General features: G+C 46.0%; 1 protein-coding gene and 1 long non-coding RNA gene across 6 annotated transcripts in view; both read left to right on the top strand.

Moving 5' to 3' along the window:
• ptprn2 (protein tyrosine phosphatase receptor type N2) overlaps positions 1-11,563 on the top strand; it is a 115,907-nt gene extending 104,344 nt beyond the window's left edge. Inside the window, exons 22-23 of one of the 5 annotated variants that reach the window (XM_076047465.1) lie at positions 4,067-4,171; positions 4,281-4,649. In XM_076047465.1, the coding sequence (XP_075903580.1) occupies positions 4,067-4,171; positions 4,281-4,316 (141 nt within the window). In that variant the 3' untranslated portion in view covers positions 4,317-4,649. The other 4 variants (XM_076047469.1, XM_076047466.1, XM_076047468.1 and 1 more) reach the window with 4 other exon arrangements.
• Positions 548-2,463, top strand: LOC142902432 (uncharacterized). Its single transcript, XR_012929088.1, has 2 exons — positions 548-1,167; positions 1,225-2,463. It is a non-coding gene; the product is annotated as an uncharacterized LOC142902432 (long non-coding RNA).
• Positions 11,564-12,741: the final 1,178 nt, after the last annotated feature.

The raw sequence follows: 12,741 nt of genomic DNA on the forward strand, positions 1-12,741 counted from the left end.
CAAACAGGAGCATGTGCAAACGTGCACACAGGCATCAGAAGAGGAGAAGGCCGAGGAGACGCTCTGACTCGGAGGCTCTATTTTCAGACGCACCTGGGCGGCCAGTGGCGAGCACTCAGGCACCGTGAGGTCGCGTCGGGGTCCTTCAGTCGTTGGTCGTGCACTTAACTTTATTTTTTTCTTTCCCTCCCTCCCTCCCTCTTTTTCCCCTCTCTTCCTCCCCCTCCTATCCTTCCCTCTTCCTTTCTCTCTCTGTCTCCCTCCCTCCCTTCGTCTCTCTTTCTCTCCCCCTCTTTTTCTCTCTCTTCTGTATCTCCTCCGACTACCACCTCCTCAGGAGCAGTTTGAGTTTGTGCTGACGGCCGTGGCAGAGGAGGTGAACGCCATCCTGAAAGCTCTTCCTCAGTGAACGGCCTCCCACCTCACCCACCTCCTCCTCCGCCTCCACCTTCTTCTTCCTCCCCCTCCCTCCTCCACCTCCTCGTCCTCTCTGCTGGCTAATTTCTCTCTTCCCACTCCAGTCTGGCATCTCTCTCTCTCTCTCTCTCTCTCTCTCTCTCTCTCTCTCTCTCTCTTCCTCGTCTCTGCCTCTCCCTCGCCTCTATATATACCGTATTACTTATGAATGTCGTGCCGGGGTGTCGCACCCGGATCCATATGGGCAGAGATCTCGCCTCAGATTTGCCGTTTTAGCGTCAGCGAGCGCGATCTGAGGCGGAGACCGGCGTCGATATGAAGCCGGGCCCTCTCAGCTAACTGTGGTGTTGTTCCTGACATACCGTTTTAGTGCCACTGACAAGCTGTTAGCGTGATGTCAAGTGATGATTCTTTTTATTTTTGACTTGTTTTACTTCTTTTCATTTCTTTGTTCCAAAATCTGCTGTCTTAACGAAAAGAGTGGGGAAACAATGAAGATGAAAGACAAACTGTAGTCGGGGAGAAAAGGGAGCAGCGATGAATGGGTGCATATCAAAAATGGCTAAAGTGCGTCGTAGGTTGATATCACACAAAGTCTTGCCATAATATTGTACAGGTTATACCTCAATGAGAATATTGATATCATGGATTGCATCTTTTTTTCTTCTACTCTGTGATCTGAAGCAAAAGACATACATATAGATACATATATATATATATAGCTACAGCCACACGTGTGTGTGTGTGTGTGTGTGTGTGTGTGTGTGTGTGTGTGTGTGTGTGTGTGTGTGTGTGTGTGTGTGTGAGAGAGAGAGAGAGAGAGAGAGAGAGAGCGAGTGTGTGTGTGTGTGTGTGTGTGTGTGTGTGTGTGTGTGTGTGTGTGTGTGTGTGTGTGTGTATTCCGTGTGCTCCCGCCTCACACGTCACGGTTCTCACAACATATCAGATGTTTTTCCTCGTCGCAGCTCCATCCCAACCAGTTTGCACCATTAACTGTTTACATCCTCGTCTCTGTTCATATTTAGCGTCATAGAAATATACCAACTGAGATAGTAACCCGTCACTGTATAGTATACCCCCCCCCGCCCACCCCGTAGTGACCAGACGATATACTTAAGCAGAACTTATATTATTGAGATTGTTGCTCATTTAGTTTGTCCCTCCACTCCACTGGTATATTGTGATATTTTGTGCAATATGACAGATTATATCCTCTCTGTACTGTAGAGACGACAAATACTTTCATGGATATAGTGCCGAAATATGAAATGTATGCCGAGAGCCTCAATGAGAACTATATATTTTGTGTGAAGAGTATCATTCAGGTTGTTAATAAATCAGAACGGATTATTCTCCTCCTCTGGTCCGGTGTTTTTGCTCCCCGTCTCCCGTCCGTCCGCTCGCTTGGAGTCGCCACCGAGAGAAAGATGTATCATCCCTCCCCGAGGCTTTCTGTCTGGGAGACTTTGGCAAGATTAAATGTTTGGTTCAGCAGCTGTCAGAGGCCGGAGTGGCTGGGATTTGAAATGAAATCAGTCAAGTATTGCAGGTCCTCGCGCAATATCACCGCAAGGGAGGCCCAGTCACACTCCTCCGAAGGTCTTTACCACAGCACCACTCGTATGCCTTTGCACATCTAACGCTTGCCTCAAATTAAATACTTCACATTAATGAATCAGAGGGTTGTAATCTTAGTTTGAATTGTATTTAGTTTATTCCTTCAAGAAAATAGCCTCTAAATATCCAGATTCTTTGACTTCAGTCATTGTTTGGTCCTTGAGGTTCAACCAAAGAGAACAACAGTTAAACGGCCAATTTCATTCCAAACGGTTCAAATTGGGAGCCAATTGTTGGTTATTGTTCTTTTTTTCACCGAGCTCTATTGATCCTAAGAGCCACTCTTTTTGCCAATCATTTAAATTCATTTTCACAAAGTTGCATGTGAGTGTTGCTTCGTTCACAGCAGACTGAAGTCATTTGTTTGTTTCGGTCGTTTTAATCATGACTGAATTATGACAAGCGGCAAAACAACAGCGCTAAGAAAAATATTTTTGCACCGTCAATCACCGTCTCATCTGACTTGTGTGTCTGAAAATATGTAATCATGACGACTTAACGAGTCCCTAAATTAAACTAATCCGTCATCTGTAGTGAGAGGCGAAGCCTTTCTTCATGTTACACGCGATGAGATATCGAATCTGTTGCTGAATTACACTCTCAATTCGTGTTTATCTTCCTGCGTGACACATGCAAAAGGGGCGGGGGGGACAGATACAAAAAGAAAGAAGGCGAGAGACTAATGGGTCTCACCGCCTAATAATTCCACAGTGATAAATGTTAATGTGTAATTAAGAGCAAAGTGCGACGCTGTAGGGGGATAAACATCAGCCGGAGGCATTTTTCACAACCTGGCAAGTCCAGATTTGTTTTAAATTAAATACTTTGGATCTGATAAGAGAGCGAGACGCTCATTCATTTGCTCCTAATGAGGACGTTATCTTTTTTTCGAAGGGCGCCTTGTTAGCGGCGGCAGCAAAGTCTTTCTTTTTTATGCCGACTTGGAGTTGAAGGAGCGCACGGCTGCAAACACACCTATTTCCCACCTTTGAGCAATCTATGCATCCATTTGGCACGAGCTTATATGCATGCGTGTGTGTGCGTGCGTGCACGTTGACAAGTCCCGCCCTCCTGCGACAGCTGTAATAGCCAGAAATGAGGCTTCATGCGCTTCCTGAGGCCTCATTTGCATGTGACTCGCTGATGAGCCACTAACCAGGAGCACCATGGCAAAGCCCTATTAATACCCTCCCCCACCCCCACCATTCAGGTTGTAAAGCACACAAACCTAATCAGCTTAGAAATTACTATATGGAAACCATAATTACGCGTGTTTAATTGCTTATCATCTGATGGGTACAAGTTTATTAGAAAATGTATTCATGGTAATTGCTTCCCGAGGTGTCTCGCTAGCCTACAATACCATGTCAGCTCCCATTTGGACGGATTAATGCGACCCGGAAAAAAAAAAAAGTCACAAAATTAGACACTGTGCGTCTCTTTGGGCACCCGGTTTAACTCAAAGTGATTTTTAATTTAGGGATTTCTAAATTACCGCTTAAGCCCGGATAAGTATTTGGAGTGAGATCCATCAAAATCAGCCAATCTCTCTGTTTGTTTCCCAAGCGCCGGCGCCGGGATGTGGACGGAATAAAGTCGGGAAGTGGCTGTCTGATGGTGGCGGGGAAGAAAAAAAAAGCTGGCAAACACAACCAGGCTGTAGAACCTCACAGGGTCGGGAAACAGGAGAGTTCACAAGCGCGAGAAGAAAGGGAAAGAGAGAGAGAACACTGATTAACGAGAGTTTCATTTGTCATGTCATTCATGTGTTGGTTTAAAAAGGAGAAGAAAAAAAGAAAGAAGCCATCTGACAGCTGATCCCCGGCACTGGAACAAGCAGATTAAAAACACACACCAAGTGCAGGTTCTTTAGAGCGGCAGCCAAGAACGTCAAGTAGGCCCTTGCAGCCAGAGGCCTGGGCGAGCCTCAGAGCCGCTGCCCACCCTTTGATCATCTCTCTGTGCTTCATTGTGATCACGGTTGGCTCCCGCTCCCTCTGACACACTTGTAAATTCATGCAATCTTAAAAAGGTCTGGGGCACTAAAAGCGGCCAACAGCTCCGAGCTGCTGCTCCGTGGGATCCCTTTTCCACCGGAGCAACGACTCCGAGGCGGGAGCGCTTGACGTGTCTATTGGTAAGGTTGGAATGATGGAAGTTTTGGTGGATTGTGGGAATCTTTGGGAAAGGTTTGGTGCAAGTGGAAGGACCCTAATGCAAAAAAAAAAAAAATCACGACGATGCAGGTGCGAAAGAGAGCTGGATACTTTCCAAAACTCTAAACTTGAACCTCAACTTGAACATGAGAACAAAAACCAAACCAAGGGAACCTGAGACGGAGAACCATGAACTACTCACACAGACGAAGCAACACATGGACTGTTGGCGCAATAGGGCAGGAGAACACAGGTGAGAAGAACTAGGGTCGGGACGAGACACAGGTGAAAATCACAAAAGGCAGAAGAAGAAACAAAGGGAGGAACAGTCTTTCAAAATAAAACAGGAAGTGATGACAACATGACGTGTCATGAGGGAAAGAATCCACAGACTGGTAGAGAGCAAAGATTATTTTTCTGAAGATTGAGTAATTTGTGGTGGAACAACCTCACCCAGCCCCCCACTGGCAGTGCCTTTGTGAATGGTGTGAATGTTTTGGTTGTACATAGTGTTAGCTAGACTTTTCCTGCTGCTCTTTCTTTACTGCACACGTTGTTTTTTGCTGTTTGCACGATATCTGGTAAGCGTTGCCACTTTAACGTTTCACTGCACATCCTATGAGCATGTGACAAGTAAACTTCTTGAATCCTGAATCTTGAAACCAAAACTACAGCAAGAGGCACTTTTTGCAGGAAGAAGAAGAAGAAGAGGAGGAAGAAGAGGAGGTAGCCACTTAATTTTCAAGCCATGTACCTTTTACTGTGTGTCTGTCCAAGAGAGAAAATCAAGCCCCACCTGTGGCTCGCTAAACCTTTGAACGCCAACACACACAACACGCTGACAAACAGGTCGCCTCCTCTGTGCAGAGGCTCTGGGAGGTGTTTGCTCCTCGCTCGGAAGAACTGACTGGGATGCTGTCCAGGATTTTTCCCAAAGAGAAAAGCCTTGTTTTTGTTTTTTGCTGATGTTGTGAGCGATATTGTCGAGGCTGCGCCTCTCATGTCCGTCCAAAGCCCCCCCGACTACCTTTTTGATCGTCGTCGGAAACAAACAAGCTTTTAAACTTGGCACCGCCAAGCCACTGGAGCTCTTCTCCCACCACTGCTGCCGCCGCTGGTCAGAACGCTGATCCAAAGAAAACTGATTATGCCGAACAAGCCACACAAATGTGGACTGATTTGTGGTGTAGAGACAGGGGTGGGTAAACTTTCTGACTGGTGGGGCCACAATTGGTTTGAGAATTTGACAGAGGAGGCAGGAGCAGATGGATGGAGTGTTTTGGTGACCCACCTCATAGCAGGAAAAAATAGCTCATGAGATATGTAGAAAACACGCGCACTCTTCTCTCTTATGACGAGAAGAAACAAGCCTGTGTCAGTTTCCCCCGCCGGGTCCTCGTGAAGGTGCTTCTAAACGTCGGAGAGCCTCTCTGAAAACATCTCACCTGCCATTGGCTTGTTTTTCTGCCTTTTTTCCGCCGAATCGCTGCTAAAAGATGGACTGCACCAGCCAACAGAACGTGAACCTGAGGGCTGCTGTGACGTCAGCGACGACATCTGGCTGAGTCGCGACTCCCCCCCCCCCCCCCCCCCCACCCCTCAACCCTCCCCGTGTTACTAATGGAGTCACAGCAGCCACGGTGACATTTTATCCCCACGTCCCCCTCCTCCTGCGCTCCCATTTCATCGCCGTCCCATCATGCATCAGGGGGATACCCTGGCATTTGGCTGTGTTCTCTCTCTCTCTCTCTCTCTGGAGTGTGTGACCAGCGCGACTTCAATCCGGCTCACCGTCACTCATCATAAACGAGTTTATCAACACACATCTAATCGCCGGCGCTCCTCTGGGACCCCTGGGTGGTGGTGGTGGTTGGGGTGAGGCGGGGGGGGGGGGGGGGGGGGGTACATTTGCATACTAACTGATTGCTTTCTCTTTGCCGGGCGAATGAACGCCACCGCTGCCTTTTCGCATAATTATTAATGATAAAGAGACGGTGAGCAAATGTGTCAGGTGGCATTAGCGTCACGTATACATGGAGATTATGAAGGGGGATGCATTTAGTGAGGTGTCGGGGGAGGGGGGGGGACAAAGGGGAGCGGCGCTGTCAAGGGATGCACTTTTGCACGAAGGAACAAGGTTAATTAAAGAGCCACGGATGGAAAATAGCATGATGCAGTTTATGGTGCAGCGAGCAGGAAGTAAACCTGAGGGAGGAGCGAAAAGCAATGATCAAAACACTCGAAGGCATAGGTGTCAAACTCTGGCCCGCGGGCCAAATTTGGCCCGCAGTGTGATTGTATTTGGCCCACGAGGTATTAAACAGCACCATGTGACAGCTATTATTGCAAATCCCAGAATGCTCTGCTGGTATTTTGGCATGTCAATCAGGGCAGGACGCTCATTGAAGTATAACATTATGATGACTTCATTGGTTTATTATTGGGTTTTTGTTTTTTTTTATGTATTATCAGCCCGTGGAAAAAGGTTACTGATGAATTTTATATTTTTTTGATTAGTTTTGTTATTTGAAATTCAATTTTGCATGTGTACAATATGAAGATATTTATTTGTATAGTAGCTTTGCTTTGTTCCATATTCAGGTTGAAGCAAAACGTCTTTGGGTCCATATGAAAAGAACCTTTTTATCTGTTCTATCTGGAGGAAGGTTTTTTTTTTTGTTTTTTTTTTGTTTTCTTTTAAATAAATGTCAGTGTTGGTCAAGTTGTACATTTTGGCCCCACGGTTTATCTTGAGTTTGACACCCCTGCTCTAAGGACTGCAATGAAATAGCAGGTTGACAAGCTGGGCCTTAAAGTATATATCATCAAAATGAGCAGAATAGAAGAAAAAAGCTCCACGGCAGTGAAGAGCACAGGAAGTTTACACTGGTTTTTATAGGATTTCTGGAGCATTAAGGCGGCGGCAGCAGCATCAGTAGCACCGACAGCTGCAGCATCAGCAACAACAGCAGTAGCAGCAGCACCATATTGTCTGTCATCTGCACTGTCCTGCCCTCCGCGGGGAACGTTCACTGTCGACACCAGAAGTGTCTTTTATTTTTATCTTTTTATTTATTTATTTCACAGTTTAACTGTTGGCCACTTTATAAGGAACAGCTGGGGTCTTTACAGGACGGAAAATAAATAAGTCGGCTGGAGAAAAAAAAAAAAAAAGAAGGAAACCACGGGGCTTGTAACAGCCGCCCGCACGCAGCAGCAGCAGCAGCAGCAGCAGCAGCAGCGAGATATTAAAAATGCCCTCGGCGATTGTTAAGTCACGGCGGCGGCACATTTTCGCGGCACGATGGATGACCTTTTGCGAATCTTAATTAGGCTTTTATTTTTTTCTATCCCCGCCAACCCCCCACGACTTTCTACAAACACAACAAAAAAAAACATGCAGAATAACAAGCCACAAGTCACAGTCGTAGTTGAAGGCAGGTTTGCTGTGTGTGCTTGCAGCAGATCATTAAATCTCAGGGGTTTTTTTGCGCTGGTGTCCCACTGTTTGGGCTTTTTCTTGTTGTTGTTGTTTTTTTGTGATGTTATTCACGGCGGCGTTCTGCTCAAACACCCCGCATGCACATCCTCCCCTCGGGGGAGACGAGGCGCAAAGCTCACCGGTCGCAGCATGACAAATAATCTCAGAGGTCGAGAGGGGTCATGGTCGGCCTCCCACCAGTTCTCCCTGCACAAATAACTGATATTGACCTTTAACCCCTTTTCTTTTTGCTTGTGAACTCCCCCTCCCCTTCCCCCTCCTCCTTTATGTCAACCTCAGGACCATTTTTAAATGCCAGATCTCAAAATTCAAACTTTATTTTTTTCTTCTTCTTCTTCTTCTTCCTTTTTCTTCTAATGAACCCATCCTGAGATTTTGGGAGTTTGGGGGGGGGGTGGCGGGAGAGAGAAGGAAGGGTGGAGACAGGGGATAGAGAAGAGAAGAGGGGAGAGGAGGGGAGCTTTGGGCTCATCTGCATCACAGATTAGGGTGCTTGGAGAAAAATCAACCATCCATGATTCATTACATGTTTCCTGCTGAGCCTCTGAGATGGCAAGAACCCTCGCAAAAGAAAGAAAGAAAAAAAGGGATCCTAGCAACAGTAGGAACCCTCGGCAGCCTATCAGAAGCTTTGATGCCTGATCAAAATTGAGCCAATGAAAAAGGTTTGTTTTTTTTCTTACTTAGCAGGGTGGTGGGTGGCGATGCAGCTCCGATCTGGCCAGTTCTGAGTGGAGGCCTGCAATGTTGCTGTTGTTGCTGTTGTTGTTGTAAATCCTGCATCAGGGGTGTCCGACTCAAACACAGTGGGGCCAAAATGTAAAACTTGGACAAAGTCGTCGGCCAACATTGATAATTGTTGAAAAAATCTTCCTACAGATACCAGTGAACCTTTTTATATGGACCCAAACCAGTTTTGTTTCAGCGCAGAATATGGAACAAAGCAAAGCTTAGTACGATGTAATATATGCTATTGGGGCTTCTTGGGATTTTTGACTGCAGTACCGCGAGTGGCCACTTGTCACATTGGAAGTCCAGCGTCTCGTTCTGATGACAGATTCCAGACACCAGTCCTGACAGTAGTAGTCGCCACCATTTACCAAAGCAGAAGTGTACGTTTTGTTAGTGTGAGACGTGTGTTAAACTTTGCCACTTTGCAGGGAACAATAAATCAAATAAACTCCTTTGCGTCCACTGTATTTAGAAATTTCATTCCGCGCGTAAGAAAAGAAACGCAGCCGTGGTGATGATGATGATGATGATGATGATGATGATGATGATGATGATCCGGCGTGTTTCACTTCGCATCTCATAATGGAATCTCTCACCTTCCTCCTTGTGTTCTTGAGTCTCCTCTCCTCCGCAGCCCACGCAGGGAAAACATAATGGCGATGGCGCCGATGCACAGCGCAAACTCCCCTCACATGTAAATGAGCCAGAAAAGTGTGCGATGTTTGTTCACCTGCCTCGCCGCCGCAATCATGCGTCATTATTCAAAAGGGGAGCGCGGCTCCGGCCGCCGTCTCGCCACCGATGGGCCTCATCTTCACTTCAAAAGGGACGGCGGCCCAAATGGCCGGATAATGCGGGCCGTGATAATACCTCACGCTGATGCAGCCTCCGTGTGTCTCTCCACTCCACCGTAATCTTGGCCTTTTCACTGTGCAGCTGTTACGGAGCCCGTGTACCTGCACAATAAGGAAAATGATAGTGAAAATGTCCCGCTCGTTGAGCCGGGACGGACGCAGTGGGGACACGCGAGCCGGGCCACACGGCCAGCTGACACAAACATCATGATGAATGCTAATGGGCGGTTTTCACTCCTCTTCAGCAGGAGAAGAACAGAATCTCTTCTCTATGGTTCACCTCAATCCCAAAACTTTTCTAATTTTTCACGTTGTCCTTTGTTAGGCCTGTAGAGGCCTGTAGAATGTTGTCACACGTGGACATTTGCAGTTGTTTTTCAGATATAAATATGTATTTTACATATACAGTGGTGGAAAAACATCCAGAGTGTAAGAACTAGAAGAGGTTCGTATAGTTTCCTTATTTTGTCTTACTAACGATAAGATGATTTCGAATTGGTTGCGTGTCATTTTGAAACAAACCTCAGACAAATATTTAATGGCAATATTTGGGATTGAAAAGGGAAAGTTTGCAAGGGTGTCTGGAAAGTTTTCCACAACTGTATTTTAGGAATCAATTTGAGACTGTGGTGATTTAAATGTCCTGCGGTAACCAAGAAGAAAATCCAAAAACATAATGACGTTTTATGTGCGCATCGAAATAATTTCACAAATGTTTGTGTGATGCTAAGTTGTCGAACAATAAGGTCATGGATAGAGTTTTAATTTACACAGATACTGCGCATGCTGACATTGGCTGTTGTGTTAAGAACGAAATGTCGAGCAAACATTTAAAAAATTTTGCTATTCAATAAAAAAAAATGGAAAAAACTTTTTTTCCGCTGTGATTTTGTGAATGCTGTCAAGGTCGTTAATTGTTGAACGCGGCCGCACTCGACAGAGAGGGAAGAGAAAATAAAGGCCTGAAATTAGACGCAATCGTGGGACTTTAGCTCAATTGGTTGTGATTTTGCGAGCCGTGCGCAGTGCGTTTGTCTGAGTCATCTGAGTGCCATTCATGTGCGAGGGAGCTCACGTGCAGGTCAGGCAGAAATGAAAGCGGGCAGCAGGCATCATCAAAGACTTCTGTAATGGTTTGAATCACTCCAAGCAGAACTTCCGTCTGTCTCAGTCAAACTTTGATGTTTGTTTTTTTATCTTGTTTCGTCCTTGTCACAGTGTGTACGCGTGTGTTACGGTGTGTGTGTGTGTGTGTGTGTGTGTGTGTGTGTGTGTGTGTGTGTGTGTGTGTGTTTTCCCCCGCAAATGTGTGCTGATTGCACGCAGCAGGAGGGGCTGTTTCTGTCATTAAAGTCGCCCGAAGGTCCTTCCTCCATATTCTTTCGTGGCACAGTTTGAAACTGTGCACATTCTTGGCAGAGGACTCTGCCTCAATCAGCGCTGTGTTGTCTCGCTCGTAGATTGTCCTCCTGTGCAACACATCCCACGTCATTACCTACAGAAAATAACGTCGGCGTTTGAGGACGTAAGAAAGAAAAAAAAAAAAAAAAAAAGGTAAAAATAACGGCAGCAACTTTTTTCACCCGCTGCTTTCCACTCCATCCCTCTCTCAACTCCTCGTCTCACTGGCCGGAGTGACACATTTGCAGAAATCCATCAGACGAGAGCCAGTAGACAGGCGGTTAACCATTTTTACAGGTCATAAACACACAATGAAGTTCAAAACTACCAGAAAAAAGGGGGGGGCTGCTGAAAGACTGACTCATTCCACATTTTTTGACAGTTTTACAGCCATAAAATTAAAATATGTCTTGGTGGCCTATGAATTATTAGGGTAATCAGAGCGTCCAAAAGAGAGAGGGGAGGATGAGACGATCAGCTGGTGCTGATGTGCGGTGTAGTCTAGAGTATTCTAGTGGGCGTATACTCTGATTCTCTGATTGACGCATCTGTACACGTGTCCGGCAGCAGCTGCTTCTTCTTCAAAGCCACACAGAACAAACAGCAGCGTCATGCTCAGTGAAGCATCCACATGTAAGTGAGATCATCATTTTAATCACATTTTAATTACGTGTAACCATACTGAAACGTATCTTTGCCCATTTTCTAGTGGCTGTACGGTAATTAAGAACCTTCTCTAGTGGCGGTATTCAGGGACTGCGCGGCTCCTCTTATAGAAACCATTACAGGGCAGTAATGTGTGTTGCAGTGCCACCGTGCTGCAGCTTGATGGCACTACTGTTCCTTGCCGTCATGACTGGGTCCACTTTGCTTTCCACTGGCGTGGCTATGCTGCAGTTCGATCACAGCAGACCGATGCTTCAAGGACACCTGGTGGACGTTGAGGAGACGACACCCAAGCACTGCCTGAGGCTGGATTTGAACCGTCAGTCTTTGGATTTGCAGCCAAATTTTTAAAGGTTGAGCTAAACGCTCAGTGAAACGAGCAGTTTTCATTGCACGTATCTTTCTTTTTTGTTAAGTAAAATGTTTTCTTTTGTGCCATGTTTAACAGGATTTGGTGGAAGGAATGACGACGGCCTGTGGTGAGATTTGAACCAGCGACTCTGGCGTTCAGAGTCCACGTCTTAACCTCTGAGCTATTCTTCAGGTGTTTGCTTGGCTTCTCCTGGTGCTTTCATCCTGCTTCTTTGACCATTGCACTTTAAAATGTTTCACTGTCATAACATTTGGGGTTTTAGAGTCTGTCTTTTAACCACTGAGCTATCTGCCCTGAGTGCACAGCAACTTTGCTGGTGCCTTTATCCTTCTATTTCAGTCTGTGGATGGAAAAGAATCTTTGCCAGCTCGAGGACTTGAACCAGTGACCTCTGGACTCCCAGCCCAGCTCTTGCCCTCTGAGCTATTTGGCTTGTGCTAAGATAAGTTTTCCTGGTGCATTTATCTTTTATTTGGCCATTGGCTGACGTCTCCAATTTTTTGTGGAAAACAATAACCGATGTAAGATGCAGGTAGACTCTCTTCAATCTGGACCCAGATTCGAACCAGTTGCCGGCTGTACCGCAGGCTCTTCCGCAGGTTCATATCAGCAGACTTACCTGTTCCGCCACCAGAGCTCACATGGAGGAGCAGTTCCCAGTGCGCCTTTGTCCTTCGTTTTTGGCCAGTAGACATTAAAAAAAAAAAAAACACTGCCTGCTGCAGGATTTGAACCTGGGATCATTAGATTGCCAGCCCAGCTCTTAACCTCTGAGCTACTTGTTTATATATTACATTATAGTTTGGTCAACTGAAGTAAAAAAACAAAATTAAAAAAATAAAAAATTGTTTGTTTGTTTTTTTGGATACAGGACTTATAAATAAATAAATAAATAAAAATAACTGCCAGTGGTTGACAGGAAGTTGTCACTTCTCTTTGCTCCTCAGGAGGTGGACACCCAGAGAGTGGGATTCAATACCGGAATTCCACTGTGTGTTATTCAGTTGTGTAATAACTTGTGGA

Source organism: Nelusetta ayraudi, unplaced genomic scaffold, assembly GCF_046127955.1.
Source record: "Nelusetta ayraudi isolate G7.1 ecotype Tasmania unplaced genomic scaffold, CSIRO-AGI_Nayr_v1 ptg000094l, whole genome shotgun sequence".
Lineage (NCBI taxonomy): Eukaryota > Metazoa > Chordata > Actinopteri > Tetraodontiformes > Monacanthidae > Nelusetta > Nelusetta ayraudi.